Source organism: Panthera tigris, chromosome D3 (assembly GCF_018350195.1).
Source record: "Panthera tigris isolate Pti1 chromosome D3, P.tigris_Pti1_mat1.1, whole genome shotgun sequence".
Lineage (NCBI taxonomy): Eukaryota > Metazoa > Chordata > Mammalia > Carnivora > Felidae > Panthera > Panthera tigris.
Genome location: NC_056671.1, coordinates 18,425,293 through 18,441,502, shown reverse-complemented (window position 1 = coordinate 18,441,502; position 16,210 = coordinate 18,425,293). Strand labels below are relative to the sequence as shown.

The 16,210-nt window shown below is 52.0% G+C and overlaps 1 protein-coding gene across 3 annotated transcripts in view; it reads right to left on the bottom strand.

Moving 5' to 3' along the window:
- FAM222A (family with sequence similarity 222 member A) overlaps positions 1 to 16,210 on the bottom strand; it is a 54,684-nt gene that overhangs the window by 20,905 nt on the left and 17,569 nt on the right. For 2 of the 3 annotated variants that reach the window (XM_042962003.1, XM_042962004.1), the window contains exon 2: positions 4,444 to 4,571. In XM_042962003.1, coding sequence (XP_042817937.1) covers positions 4,444 to 4,525 — 82 coding nt within the window. In that variant the 5' untranslated portion in view covers positions 4,526 to 4,571. Of the gene's footprint in view, positions 1 to 4,443; positions 4,572 to 15,452; positions 15,494 to 16,210 lie in introns of those variants that run through there. The other variant, XM_042962005.1, reaches the window with a different exon arrangement.

Genomic DNA, 16,210 nt, shown 5'->3' with positions numbered 1-16,210 from the left:
AAAATTTATTCAAGTCCAAAAAAAGTAGAAATCTTGAGCAACATTCTCTGAATCATAATGTATTATAACCAGAAATAATGAAATACAAAAGCACCTACCACCTGGGTAGATAGGTGGAACCCAGATGAGCCTTAGGTCAAAGAAGAAACCAAAATCACAAGAGGTTTTAAAAACAAAATACCTCCTCTTAGGACCTATCAGATATCACTAAAGCAGTGCTCAGAGAATTTGTAGCCTTACTTTTTCCTTTTTTTCCTTGTTTATCAGTATAAAGAGTTATGCTTCTAACTTAAGAAATTTTTTATAAAACAAGGAAAGTAGGAATAATTTAATAAAAATAAATGCGTAAGTGAGAAATGCATGAAGTGAGAAAAGGGTAATTACTAATAACTAAATACTAAAGATGGATCTTTGGGGAAGGGAGAGAGGTAAGCTTTTAGCCAGCTAACCTAATCAAGAAAAATGGGGTTTGGGCAGGGGGATGGGGGAGGGATGAACAATATAGACAAGAAATAAGAATGAAATCATCCTTTAAAAGAATTACAGGGGCTCCTGGGTGGCTTAGTGGGTTGAGCGTCCGACTTCAGCTCAGGTCATGATCTCATGGTTCGTGGGTTCGAGCCCCACATGGGACTCTGCACTAGGGGTGTGGAGCCTGCCTGGAATTCTCGCTCTCTCTCTGCCTCTCCCCCTCTCAAAATAAATAAAAATAAATAAAAGAACTGTAAATTAATTTGTTCAGTCTCATACAAGTAAATTGGACAAGTGGGTAAAATGAATACTTTTCTAGACAGACAAAATTTACCAAACTCATTTAAGGAACAGAATGGTCACAACAGATCAGTTATTACAGAAGAATCAAAGAGCTACTCCAAAGAAAGGCCCGGGCCCAGACTGTTTCAGAGAGGATCAAAGAATCTTTAAGGAACAGATAATCCATTTCTTTTTTTTTCTTCTTCAGTGTTTTATTTATTTTTGAAAGAGAGCATGAGTGGGGGAGGGGCCGAGAAAGTGGGGGACAGAGGATCTGAAGGGGGTTCTGCACTGACAGTGGAAAGCCTGACGTGGGGCTCAAACTCACGAACCATAAGATCGTGACCTGAGCCAAAGTCACACGCTCAACTGACTGAGCCACCCAGGTGCCCCAGATAATCCATTTCTTCTTAAGCTGTCACAAAGCATCGAGAAAGCCGAAAGCCTCCGTTCTCTCTATGAGGCAAGCAGAACAGTGATAGCGAAACCCAACAAAAGGCATTCCAGAACCTGAAGGCTAATCTCACTAATGAAATTGAAGCAAAACTCCTACATGAAATAACAAAGCCAGTCTGGCAATATATTAAGATATTCACCATGACCAGGTGGGATTTGACCAGGAATGCAAGGGTAGTTCAATGGTAAGGAATCCCTGTCATTATTCCTATTAAAAGACAAAAAAACCCATATGGCCATCTTCATGGACACTGAAAAGGCATTTGCTAAGCTTTAACTTCCATTGTTGATTTTTTAAAATTCTTAATAAAACAGGAACACAGGGGCACTTACTTAACCTGCTAAACATCTGCCCCCTGCACACCAGCATTTTGCATAATCAAAGCTTCTCATTAAAGTCAGGAATGAAGCAAGAGTGTCCATTATCACGAATATTATTTTTCATTGTTCCAGGGATAGCAGCAGACACTATTAAATAAGACAAATCAAAGTATAAAACTTCCGAAGTAGGAAGTAAAATTATCATTTGCACACAATCTAATAGCCTAACTGGAAAATCTAAGAAACCAAATTGAAAAACCGTTACAAACAATAACAGAATTCAGTAAGGGGGCGGGAGTTAATAGCCTTTATATAAATAACTTCCGTTTCAGGAAGAAAAGAGTAGCCCAAAACGGGTAACTATCCAGAAGTCAACTTTTAACGTATGTGCAAAAAGCTAGATGAGGCAGACATCAAAACGTTCCCAGGGACAAAAAAAAAAAAAAAAAAAATCTGAGCAAACAAAGGTTTTATCATGTTCCTGGAGGGCATCAACATAAAAAAATAATTTCTTCCTAAAACATAAATTTCATGTAATCCGGGGGAAAAAAACACCCAACAGGATTTTTTGCTCTCTCCTAGATAAGTTGCTCCTATGAGTTCAGACAGAAAAATAGCCCAGGAAATTCTGTGTGGGGGGGAGGTTGGGGAATGAACAGGAACAGCAGCCCCCCCCCCCCTCAAATATGAAACGGGGTCATCTACGTGCTACAATAGGGATGAACCTATAGGGATGAGCTTGAAAGCGTGGTGGTGCTCAGGGAAAGAAGCCAGTCACAAAAGGCCACGTGCTGTAGGATTCCCTTCTCATCAAAGTCCAGAATAGGGGACTCTGCAAAGAAGGGGAGCGGGGGATCAGAGAGTGACTGCTAATGGGGCAGAGGTTTCTTCTTGAGGTGACAAAAATGTTCTAAAATTTGCTGTGCTGATGGGTGCAAGATTCTGTAAATATGCTAAAAAAACATGAGTTGTATGCTTCAGATGGGTGGGTTTTATGGTATGTGAATCATATTTCAAAAACATTAAAATTCTTAATGTATTATAACTATAATAATTACCATAGCATTGCACTGATGAATATGCTTAGATCCATACCTCCCGCTTTATACCATGTATTTAAAAAATTAAACCATAAGAGAACTAGAGGAAACCCTGATCTCAGCATGAGGAAGGATATTCTAAGTATGACACAAAATCCAGGGGCCATAAAAGGAAATACAGATTTCACTTCACAAAGAAAATGTCTTCATGGCAGAATCAAAGACAAATGATAAATCGGGGAAACCATATGCAATTCAAATGACAGACCGAGGTCTAATTCCGTTATATGCAAAGAGCTCCTGTAATTCAATAAGGACAAAACCTACCCAACTGAAAAAGATGGACCAAGGAGATGAATCAGTTCAAAGAGAAAACAGATGGCCCAGACATGAGAAGATATTCATCCTCATTCATGTTATATGTTAATCTAAAACTGCGCTGGGATCCTATTTTTCTCTGATGAGGTGAGCAGAGCCTAGAAGTTTTGAGACTGTGCCGTGATGGGCGAGGGTGTGGGCAGACAGGCTGTCTCACACACAGTCGTCTGAATATGTTAATCAGACCACATAGTTCAAAATTACAAGTACAAATACCTTGGACCCTCGAGAAACCTATCCTGCAGTTTTGCTCACACCTTTGTGACACATACATGTGGTTGCTGATCGCTGCACTGCTTGTAATGGCAACGGGCAGGTCCAGTGTATATAGAGGACTGGCCAAATGAAACACAGTTCGCCCTTGCTCTGGAAAACTAAGGGGCCGAAGAAGGAAGAAGCTCTTTAGATGCTGACCCACAGGGCCCACTGGGAGGATGTGTGGCTATGTCCCAGGTGTGCTGGGTTGTGCAGAGAACGTCTGGAAGGACACACAGGACGACGCTGGCTGCCTCTGAGAAGGGGAGTGGGCGGCCGTACGACAGGAGCGAGATGGGGACTTTTGTCTGTATACACGCCCCTCGTTCCTCTTGTATACTGGACCACGTGAGTGTACTACCTTGTCTGAAGATAAACACAGAACAAGAAAGAAAAAAGAGCAGCGGTGTAAGCACAGTGATGAGTGGCAACCGCTCCTGAGCTGTGGGACGGAGCCAACGGGGAGGGGGTGGGAACTGTGGGGAACAGGAGGCAGAGATCTTCAAAGAGACGAGAGCAGTTCAGTTCCAACCAACAGCTGCAGTTCAGGAACCCAGGCCTATGTTGCCAGATCCTCTGATTTTTTTTTTTTTCCCCAAGAGACATGAAAAATCCAGGTTATTATGCAAATCTCCCTGTTTTCAAATGTTTCCAAATACTGCAACTTTTCAAAAACCCTATGGTGGCTACAAATAATCAGAGGGTTTGTCATCCCTATCCTAGATGGCCAAGGAAGACAGACCCTTGGAGATCACCAAGTCCAGCTCCCTAATTTGACACACTGAAAAAGCAAGGCCCAGAGAGGGCAAGGACCTGCCCAAGGTCACACAGCAAATCAGGCCCCAAGCTAGGATCCCATTCAGGACTATTTGCTTCCACACTGTCCTACTCTCTGCTAACAGCACAGGAAAATGGTGATTGAGACAGACGTGGTGCATCGTGGGGTCACACACAGGGGGCCGGGGTCAGAGAGGGCTCCTGGAAGGAGGTCGCACCCATTGGGAGTCAGCCAAAGGGGGTAGGTGCTGTCGTGGGGGAGGCAGCACAGCACAGGCAAAGACCGGGAACAGGGTGAGTTCTGGGCAGGGTCACGGTGGGCGGACATGCCAGTTCGGATGGCATTCCCTCTGCGTCTGCCCCACAGAGGCTTGGGTGGGGGGAGCAGGACGTGTCTAGGAACAGGGCGCGCTCTGTGGGTTCAGCGGACAGCAGAAGGGGGCAGGGGAGGGCGTGCACTCACACTTACGCAGCTCCCGGCTCTTGCTCGGGCAGGCCAGGTGCTGGCCCGGTGGGTTCTGGGTCCTCTGGAGACAGGCCAGCATGGCTGAGCTGGGGGCCCGCGGCGGGGCGCACTCTGCGGCAGGGTCCCTGTGAGGAGGGAGACGAGGTGCTTGTCACTCAGGCTGCTCCGTGCGGGCCTCCCACCTCCCCGGGCTGGGGTCACTGCCAGCAGCCTCCCCACTACCCAGCAGAGCGTCAGAGACTTTCAGAGGAGACGCCCCTTCTCCCTTATCTGGCGGAGGAGGACACTGAGGCCCGGAGGCGTGAAGAGGCTCATCCGTGGCCTCACAAGAAGGAAAAGATTCCAGATCTCAGGGCGCCTGGGTGGCTCAGTCGGTTAGATGTCTGACTCTTGATTTTGGCTCAGGTCATGATTTCATGGTTTGTGGGTTCAAGCCCTGAGTTGGCTCTGTGCTGATAGCATGGAGCCTGCTTGGGATTCTCTCTCCCTCTATTTCTGCCCTGCCCACTCTCAAAAATAAACTTAAGAAAAAAAGAATCCAGGTCACGAGTGGTGGATTTCCACTGTGATGGGGCCAGAACAGAACGGTCAGACACGTCCTGGCCCTGCCCGTTGTGCGGGTCACCTCCTCCAGGGGGCCTCCCTGATGCCCCCACGCCTGGACACGTCCGCACCCCCTCCCTTCCAGTGGGTTGTGTCCTCTGGCTCTCTCGTCACCACCTCTGTCCCTGCTCTTCAGCCTCGGGCTCATGGAGGGCAAAGGCCCCATGTGGTCATCTTTGGAAGCTACGTGAGGGGTACCCAGGAACTGCCAGTGTGCACGTGGGTGTTCCAGCGTTTTGGAATGTTGACCTGGGGCATTCTCCCGGCACCCCTACAGGAAGACGTCCGGGACGGCACTGCTGGGAGAAAGCGTGATCTCCCGCCCTGATCCCCACTGAGCCTGACTGAGCCCTGAGCCCAGGTCCCAAGGACTCCCTGCCTGAGCTCCCCACCCCAGACAGGAAGGGCAGGGCCGCCCAAGGCAGCTCTACCCTGCCAGGCTGGGCAGGGTCCCCCACAGGTGGCAGCTCAGATGAGGCTCCAGACAGGTCCACGTTGTGCTCACTTGCCCAGAGTCAGGTGCCCAGTGTTTACAAGGAAACGTGCACTCTTATCTTCGAAAAACCCACTTGCCCAAGAACACAGAGCCTCTGAGGGGCAGGGTGAGCCTGCCCTGGAGGCCATGGAGAAAAGACAGGAGTTTTCCCTGCAAGGGCCCCTCCCTTCCTCTCTCCTCGGTAAGGGGCCAGAGCCACGGGCCCAAGCCACCCCTGATGTCCACCCACCCCGGGCACTGGATCCCCACTACCTCCTGACCCCACCCCACCCACGTCTTGAGCAGCCAAGCTGGGCCAGCTCAATCCTCTTGCCAGTTCTTTAAAAAAAAAAAAAGAAGAAGAAAGAGGAGGGGGTGTGTGTTTAAGGGGAAGAAAGGGGAGTTATTTAATACTAAACAGGTGTCTGGAGCCCTTAAATTCTGCTGCTTTCTTCTAATAATGAAGTATTCATGAGGAAAAGCCTTTTTTCACTACTTTCTTAAGATACTAATTTCACAACAAGCTCCTTGTTACGGCGCAATTATTCCAATCTTGAATTTCCCCGAGACGGTTGCAGCCTCCTGTCTGTCCTGGCCTCTCGGTAAATGAAAGACAATCACGTAACCACCTTTCATTATGCTCTATTTTACTTTCAGCAAAGGTACCCTGAAAGAAATGATTTACTCTGAAAGGGACTTTTATTCAGTTTCAAAACCAATTTTCTCCTATTACTGTCTCAAAAAAAAAAAAAAAAAAAAAAAGAAAGACAAGAAAAAAAAAGTAGGGGTGAATGGGGGAGGGGAGGCGGTTCTCCCCCTCCCCCCACCCCCAATCGCCAGCCTTAACGCAGCGGTGATGCACGCGCAGTCAGAGCTGCAGTATCCACTTCCCGGCTTTGATTTCTGGTAATTTTAAAATATGCCATTACAATCAGGCAGAAATTACACAGTTTAAAAAGGGAATGAAGTGGGGCTTATTGCAGGGATGAAAGCCCTTGACTGCAGGAAGGAGGCACTGAGCCTCGGGGACTGGGGACTTGGGCCCTTCAGGATATAGCCGTGCACACACTCTGCCCCGCTCGGACACCTGGGGACACGTGGGCACGATGCCGTCACACGCTCACTACGGACATCTCCCGAGATGGGCACAGTGCTGCCCATCCTTACCAGTGGTGCCGCGCCCCTCCACGCCCCCTGGCGCCCTCTCATGCACAAGTAGACTGTCCATGGTCACGCACAACGGTGTGGTGCGTGGAAGGTGGAAGGTAAGAGCCCAGCAGCCCAGCATGGTGCCCCCTTCTCACTGCTCTGACACAGGGTTTGGGGGACAGAGGGGAGAGCCGGAGAAGGCCTGCCAGCTGCAGGTGAAAGTCCTCTCGGGGAAACCCAAGCCAGAGAGAGGCCACACCCTGCGCAGGGCCACGCAGCAGGCAGTGGCTGTGTAAGCCTCCCCCCCAGCAGGCAGCCTGCAGGCCAGGCCAGGCAACCTGGTGCCCACTGTGTGACCCCAGGGGAGCTACCGCCCCTCTCTTGTAAAAGAGGCTCCCTGACCCTCCCAGGTCATTATCCACCAGGGTCCAGACAATGCCCAACACTCCCCCCCCCGCCCCCCCCGGCCCCCGCGCGCAGGTCCTTCCTCCCTCTTGCCTTTCACTGGGTGCCAGGGGCCCAAGAAGCCCAGCCCCTGTCCAGGCCCCCCCACAACTCCCCTTGGGCCGCACATTACAGCATGCTTTGCAGCTGAAAGGGGCAGGCTGGGGGCTGTAGTTGTTGGGGGTGAGGGGCAGACTGCCTCATTTGGGGCCTCTCTGGACCCCATCACCTGCCCTCCCGGTGAGGCTCTGGTTTTCAGAATGCTCTGATGGTGGACACCTAGGCGGTTCTGGGAGCCAACAGGTCACCTGCCCCATCTCGGGGGGGGGGGGCGACAGAGGATCCTGCCCCCCCTCCCCTGCCACCACCGAGGGAACAGAATCCATGTTAAGGCCTCAGCTCAGTGCAACTGCCTGAATCATTTTATCCCTCACTTCTGGAGGACCGGCAGGCAGGGCCCTGCTGTCTGAGAGACCATCTTCACTTGAAGAGGAAGGGCTTTTCTCTCTGTGCCTCTAATCCCAATTCACTGCTCATTTTCCCAGGAACCCTGTGCCCTACTGCTGGGGCACGTTGTGGGTGGGAGGGGGTAGGAGCCGGCCGAGCACGATGACGAGTGGGTTACCACCAGTTCCCACATCATCCCAACCATCTATAACAGGACAAAGACCCCTCTCCTTGCCCTTCAATGTCTCTCTGGCCCCAGAATAGAGCCCAGCCTTCTTTGCCTGCACCCTCCCCTTCCACCGCCCTAGCTCTTCTAGACCTCCCTCCAGCTGGCTGCCCCACACGCCCAAACCTTTGCCTGTGCTGGCCCCTCTGCCTACAGCACCGCCACCCCAATCCATTTTAACTCAGACTCTGGCTCAGCTGTCCCCTCCTCTGGGCATCCCCCCTCACGGTCCTAGTCACGCCGAGTTGTAAGTGCCAATTTTCACGTCTGTCTCTCTCCACTGGACTGTGAGTTTCTCGGGGGCAAGGACCATGTCTTATTTGTCTCTTTCTCCTGGTGCCTGGCAAAGAGCAATCATTTAATACATAGGTGCTGAATGAAGGGCTGAATCAATGAATCCGTTGTCAGACGAAGTGACCAAGGCCCAGAGAAGTCGAGCATCCTGCACAAGGTCACACAGCAAGCTGGGGACAGGAATGGGGCAGGCGCCTAAAACACTCAGGTTCTTTGCCTTGACCCCACCTTGCCCCCTCTCTGCTTGGCATCATCCCATCTGCAGAAAGCCAGCACCTTGGAGGCCCCACCCAGACTCATGACTCCCCAAGCCAGGGACCGTCCTGGGAATGCTGCTCATTTTGAAACCCTATCTGCAAATCAGGCTGTTTATACGCCCAAGGTCTTTTGTGACTTTAATAAAAAAAGGGGGTGGGGGGAGGGAGGGAGAAAATGTCGCAAGCCTCAATGATTAGAATGCTTTGGCATCATTCCTGACGTGGGGGCTGATAAGACGTCTTATCTCAGAGGCACCCCTAGGAAAAGGTCCCCTCCACCAGATAACGCCCCCAGCTGTCGATATGCCCTTTCATGGCTGAGGATTTAGATAAAGGAAATGTGACAGGGGAGGGGAAAGAAAGGAAGGAACTTTCCAAGTCCGAGGAGGAATTGAGTCTGTGCTGCTTGCCTTGGCAGAACAATGCATAGGAGAAGGATGTCTAAAGGGTCTTTATTTTTATTAAAAGAACAGGGAATTGGGGCCTTTGGGCCTGCCTGCTTTCTGTCATCTCTCCCAGCCTGTCTGGCTGCAGGGGGCCTCGGGAAGCCCCAGCCAGTGGGAGGGGGAAGCTCACAAGTAACTATACACACATTAGTACTAATAATAGCGCTTCCCATTTATCGAAGTTTCCCTCTGTGCCACACCCCACGTGCATCCTGTCCGTTATACCTCACCGCAGCTTCCTAGCAGCCTCTGGGGTGGGTGCTGTTTTAGCCCCATTTCACAGATTAGGAAATGGTCACGGAGAAGGGAAGGAATCTGCACAAGGTCATGCAGCTTTTAGGTGTCACTCCCAACCAGAGACTGCACCCTCAGCCCCACACCATGTGGCCCCCACCCCTGGATCAATCGTTGGGGGGGGGGCGCTCAGTCCCCAGCTTCTAGGCAGCTGGGCAGGAAGGAGCAGAGGCAAAGGCCTGCTTCTCTCCAGTGCCCAAATCCACTTTGATTCTCTTCCAGGAGGGGCTGGGATCACAGAGAGGGAGGTGAGGAGGGGAAGGAGGAGGAGGGACTCCCAGGAGGCCACTTACTCATCCCATAAACATTCACAGAGGACAGCGTGTGAGGCCTGTGTTGGGCAGAACAATACTGAGCTGAATATATTGCAGACCCTGCCTCTGTGAGAACGTTTTGAGGTGCCTGTCATCTACCCACCCATTCCCTTCCTCCCTCCCTCGTTTGTTCGTTCATTCATTCATTCATTCATTCAGGCAGCAAACACTCCCTGAGCATCTTTTGAGGGCCAGTCCAGTGCCTCGTGGGCTGTACAAAAATCGGTTAAGAACGTCCTGCTAAAGAGAACATCCAGTAAGAACGGACTTCCCACTCCCGAATCTAGCCCATTTAAAGTGAACTTTCCTGGCTTCTCCCTCCACCAGCTGCTCCTATTTCTCTAAGGTGGCAGTTGGACAGAGCTTTCCCTCATGCATCCTGCAGGTCAGCAGATAGTCCCTTGCCAGGCCGGGCTGGCCCTAAAGCAGGGCAGAATATGAGGACATGCTTGGAGAGGCTATGACCTCATGAAGGCCATGGCCATCCACTTCCAGCCTGTGTCTCTCCCCTGCTCCTGGAGCTGCCTGCTCTGGCCTCCTTGGCTCTACTCAAGGCCAAAGACTAGCTGTGGCTTGGAGGGTAAGGTCATGCCAGGCCCTTCCCAGTGTGCGATGAGAATAGGAGTTCACAGAGGAAAGCTGTGGGTGGCACGTGCCCACACCAGGGTTCTGGTTGGCTGAGTGACCTGGAGGAAGTCACCATCCCTCCCTGACTCTCAGTTTCCCTCACTGAACCTTGATGGGGCGTAGACCAGCGGATCTTGTAGGAGGTGCTTCCAGCTTAGACATGTGGGGATGTTACGATTTAGTTTTCAAACAATCCAGTGCACTAACTGTGTGCAAGGCAACAGGGCTAGGTCTTCTGTTGGCACACGGAGGGGGGTTCTAGATGCAGCCTGTACTTGAGGGATTCAGAATCTTGAGTTGGGATAAGACAGGGAGCTGGAGAAATCCAGCAGTTCACCTGGAGCGCTGGGTGGACCGTTAGGACTCTTAGGACTCTGAGTTTCCTAACAGGGGTTGAAGGAGTTGCCCACTACTCCTCGGGGGCCCCACAAACCTCCAAGGGGGAGGAGGCAGGAGCTGCCCACAGTTCTCACCTTGATCCTTTCCCTGCCCCCGCTGCTTTACAGGAAGCCTTATTCCTCCTCACCCTGTCCTGGCCACAGAGCCTGACCCCCACCTACAGGGAAGATGTGTAGTGGAGGTGGGTGGGAGGCCCAGGGCTTGGGGAAGGGAATGAGCACTGGACTGGGAGCCTGGGAGAGTTGGAGTCAGATCTTGATTGTGTGGCCTCAAGTCACTTTATCTGTGACCGTCTCCAGCACCACAAGTCAGGCCAGCTCGAAGCCTCAGAAGCTCAGTCCTCCATAAACAGTGAGGGGCAGGAACATCGCCTGCCTCTGGCCAGGACAGAGGGAAGGAGGGACCCTTGCCCAGGAGTGCCATAGGGAATCAGGGTGCACAGCCCCTCCCCCACAACAGGAAGATCCACTGTCTGTCTCTTTCTTCCTCTTCTTGGTCTCTCTCCCTGTCCCTTACTCCATCTGCCTTCCCCTCCTGGCGTCTCTCTTCTTCTTTCCTGCTGTCCCTCTTTCTTGTTCTCTTCCTGACCCCACTCTCCCCTACTCCTCCCCCCCATCCCACTCTGTCTCTCTGCAGGGCAGCCAGAGTAGAAGCCCACCCCCATCCCCCCTCCTGCAGCTCCCTCCCCCATCCCTGTTCTGAGCCTGAGGCCTTCCAGGGGACCCTGTTAATAATTAAATGTTAATCTAAAAAGCAATTTGAGCTGCGGCTAGGCAGATCTGGTTAGAGATTACATTAGCATGGAGGAGGCGAGGGTAATTTTCTTTAACCCCTCTCCTGATCTCTCAAGCCCGGGAATCTTCAAGTCGCACCACCACTGCTGATTAAACTGGCGCAGGGCTTGGCTGTGGATAAGGGGTCTGTGAAAAGTGATTATTTCCCCACTGCCATTTGGGTTGCAGCACCAGAAGGGGATTTTCACTTTCTTTTTTCAAAGGTTGGGGTGGAGGGGCACTGCCCCCTTCAACAGGCCGCCTCATCTACCGCCAGGATTACGGCTGCATCCATCCCCACACCCCCACAGGGCCAGAGGTCTCTCCAAAATGCAAATCTGGCCACAAAGCATCCCTGGCTCCCTCTGTTCCCAGGACAGAGATTCCATCCTGGGAGTTGGCCTGGGAGACAACTCTCCATTCAGTCTAGGTCCAGCCCTGAGCTGGGCACTGGAGCCAGAGAGGCGGGCAGTTTTGGGCTGCCAGGAGACACCAAAAAGTGAACTGACAATCACGAATTCAGAGGGCAGGCAGCCTCAGCGGAGCCCTGTGGTGAGTGCAAGCTTCTCACCACCACACGTGCAGGCCTTTGCCCATGGAATCCCTTCTGCCTGCAAGCCCTTCCTGAGTCTCTACCTGCCCCTTGAAATTCTACTTGACTTTCAGCTGGAGCCCAGGTTCCTCAAGGGCTTCTCAGAGACACACAAGGTGCTTGATAAACGTCTGATCAATAATCAAACTAATGGGAGTTCCTTGCGTGGCTCTCTCTGATCCCTTCTCCATGGGTATATGATACTATGACCAGTGGCCGTGCATAGTGGGCCCCTAGGAAACCATCTCCTGAAGGAAGGATGGGCAAGAAGCTGGCCCAGGGTGTTGAGGCAAAACAGGGCTCAGAAAATGACCAACTAGGACAGAGGGGGCGGTTTAGGGTGGGTGGCTCTCCCGAGCCCTTCAGCACCACGGCCAGCTCCCAGTGCGAGCGCCCGGCGGAAAGGGGCAGGGCAGAACCTGGGAGCACAGTGACGTCAGTCACCATGGGAACTAATCTAGATGTTATTTGCCCTGGGTGGCACTCCAACCTCTGGAGACATGACAAATTAAGCACCTACTGTGTGTGGGGTCCTGTGTGAGATGCTGAGGCAGTGACAGACCCTGACAGCGGGATGAGGGTGTCAGAAGGGCAACGACAAGGCAGACAAGGGGTAGCCATGATGGGGCCACCCTACCTAGCCTAGGGGTGTCACAATGAAAGGACAGCTCCACTGCCTCCTAAGGAGAGTGACAATATTGTTCCAGGCTTTGGAACCAGATGTCTGAGCTTTATCCCTTAACTGAACCCCAGCTTTATCCCTTAACTCTGATGCCTAGGGCAAATCCCTCTGAGAGTCAGTTTCCTCCTCTGAAAAAGGGGTTAATTTCTTACCAGGGATCATACAAATAAGGTGCCAGGGTCATAGTAGTAACTGTCCAAGTGGTAGCTGTTATTAGTATCATTTATGATTATTATCAACAGATAGGTAGTAAACAGGTGAAGAGGGGAGGAGAAAGGGTCCCTATGAAGACTTGGAAAAAAACGGGAATGTGAAGAACTTGCAGCAGCTCCAGGAAGGAGAAGGAACCCTCTTGATGAGTAACTAAGAGCACCCCATCTGCGTTAAGGCCAGGCAGGGTCACCAGGGGCAGGGACCTCAGTCACAAGGTGGCGAGATCCACCTCCTGTGGCCAAGTGCTGGTTCAGGGCAGGGAGAGGCTAAGAGACGGTGCTGGGTGGGTGGGTGGGTCCATAAAAAGGCTTGAAAACCGCTCCCTCTAGTGATGGGGTGAGGGGGTAGTTCTTGGCACCGGCATCACACCTGGTTGGTCTCCTCCCAGAATCAAAGACGGCCCAGGAGCACCAGGGGAGTGAATGGGGGTGGGGCTCGTTCTCACAAAAAGGAGCCTTCAGGAAGCCCTAGCCAGGGAAGCAAAGCTAGCAAATCTCAGACCCCTACCCAGCTTCCACTCCCTGAGAGCCAGATCCCAGGAAGGGAAGTGCTGGGGGGGCGGGGCGGGGGTGGTGGTGGCACGACTGTACAGGTCATCCATTCTTTCCCTATCCTGACCTAGGCATAAGTGACAGCAAGGTCTCCACTGTTACCTTCCAGCCAAGGGATGGGGGGGTGGGGGTGAAGCCAGGCATCAATATACTGAATGTCAGCAGCAGAAAGGCCCCAACCCAGGATTTTTGTTGGAGGTCATGGAACCTTTGTGGAGGAGCAACATACAAGTGGAAACTAAAACGATACCGGGTGTTACCAGAGAGATGACTGGGGATAATGAGTCCGGAAGGGGGAACACTGTGCAAAGGGCAAACGTAAGACCCATCGTGGAGCTGGGAGGGGCTCAGTGCTCCCATGCATCTTCTCACCTATCCCCCTGCATGCCCCCAGGTCCCTGCACCCCTGCACCCCACAGTTCAGGCTTAACCCAACAACAGGGAAGCAGAAAATCTAATAATCAGAGTAATAATAGGAGCTGATTTTTATTTTTAGTGTTCCCATGGGCTCAGCACTTTACAGACATCACGTCATTTAACCAACCCCACAACCTAGAGAAAGAGATTACTACGGTCTGTGTACCCATGAGGAAACAGAGGCCAGGACAGAGTTGTGGGGAGGCGGTGGGGGGGGGTGGGGGTGGCGCTGTCCAGGGCCACAGGGCAGGCAGTTAGTTGGTGGAGGGGCAGGGCTGGGCAGGGCTGGGCTGGGCCAGACTTAGACCCTGAGGGGAGGGAGGAAGGGCAGAAAACTGGGCCCAGGGCAGGAAGGCCAGGAGTGCTTAGGAGACTAGGAGACAGACGCCCAGGTGTGGGGTGGGGTAAGAGGAGGGGTGGATAAAAGTGTCTGGTTGAAGTTTGTTCTTCACTTTGAGCCAGGAGCCAAAGATCAACAGATGCTTCAGAGGATCAGGCTAGAACAGAAATGAGCAGAGCCTTCAAAGGACAGGGGACAGGGAAACAAGACGAGGCACTCTAGCCCAACTATATCATCAATAGATTTATATATATGTTAACCCCCCAGAGCCAAGCCCCACTTGTGTGTGGGCCAGGTGTCCAGCTTCTGTCCTTTGCTGTGAGCTGGGCTGGGGGTGCCGCGTCTTTAAGCCCTTTTCTGGGAGAGGGGCTCCCTCAGTGTCATCTGGCCACAGGGCGCTGTGATCTCAGCACTGGGATGCTGGGGCCAACCCACCTGGGTTCAAACCCCAGCTCTGCCACAGCCTGGCCATGTGACTGTGTTTATCTCTAGGGAGTTTGATTCTTTTTCTTTGTGCTTCTATTTCTAATTTTTCTACAGTGACTGTGCATCACTTTTTTTTTTTTTTTTTTAAGTAGGCTCCATACCCAACATAGGGCTTGAACTCATGAGATCAAGCCCTGAGATCAAGAGTTGGATGCTCCACCGACTGAGCCACCCAGGTGCCCCTTAAGTAACTTTTTGAAAAGGATTTCAACCACTGACCACCCGGAGGCGAGGAGCTGGATGTATTATAAATTGTTGGACGTGACAGGGAGCAGCTGCTCAGGGAGGAGGCAGTGGCTGGGAAAGGTGGGGATGGGTGGAGAGAGAGAGAGGCAGGTGCACGAGAGGGCCCAGAGGCTTTGAAATCCAGGCGTGAAGGGAAGCAAAGCTGGTCCAGACAACCCTCCAGCAGGTCCTTCCTGCAGCTCTTCCACAACAGACCCATGCTCTGGCCATGCGCCCCATCACGTCCCAGCCTCCACAGGGCCCCTTCATTCTACTCTCCACCCCGCAGGGGCCAGGCTGAGCTTCTACGTGGAACTCACTTCCTTTTCTACTCTAAACTCCCCCACTGGCTTCCATGGCGTTTCTATCAATATCCTCTAAGGCTCTATGTGAGCGTCTTTCCACTCCCTATCTACACTATCCTTCTCCTCTTGCTACCCTGCTCTTCTAACAGGTCAATGGTCAACCTCGGTATCACCCCAGGACCTTTGCGCTCATAGTTTTGTCTCTCCTAAATACACCAGTGCTCTCCAATAGAAATATAATGTAATTACAAATTGTCTAGTATCCACAAGGGAAATTCTGTTTAATGACATTTCATTTAATCTAATATGTCCAAAATAGGATCACTTCAACATGTAATCAATATTTAAAAATTACTAATGAGATAGTTTATGTCCCACCCTCCCCCCCACCCCCAACCCCCAACCCCCGGCTAAGCCTTTGAAATCCGGGATGGATTTTACACTTACAGACCATCTCAGTTCAGAAGGGGGGACACTTTTGTGCCAGCTCAACTCCTCATTCACACCTCAATTCAAACATCACCTCCTCTAAGAGGCCCTCCTTGACTGCTCCAGCCACTATTCCATCATAGCTCTAGGTCCTTCATTGTCATTACCACTCTGAAATGACCTTATTGATGAACAATTTAGCATCTGTCTCTTCCACTGGAGCACAATCTCTACTGTGTTTGCACATTGGGCACATAGGTGCCCGGGGTGGGCAGGTGGTAGGGGATGGGGTGGGGCCCCGGGGCCCTTATCTGTGTACCTCATTCCGAATTCGACTCCGGCGAGGGGAGGCAGAGGAGTGTGTATGTGTGTTTGGGGCAGGGGATGCACAGGGGGTGGGGGTGACGGGCACGCGCACACCCACAGACACACATAAAGACCCCCCACCCCCTCCCCCTGCTTCTGAAGAGCGGGCCCAGAAGATGGGCCTCCTTTCAAAATCAGCCCGGCGCGGAAAAACAGCTGTGACAGCACAAAGCCGAGATTGAATCAGCGACGGGCCCGATTGCCTGGTGACGGTTACAAATGATCTGATGTGGAAAAGACAGGATCAGATGTGTGCAGAACAACGGCTGCTCCGAGCCCCCACATGCCAGACAATGGGCTGCTGGGCGGGCGGGCAGGTGGCTCCCAGAAGCCCAGGCCGGAATGTGCCTATCGGCGCGGGCCCTTCCTCCAGGCCAGGCCTGGGCTTGGCCTTGTCCACACTAACTCAC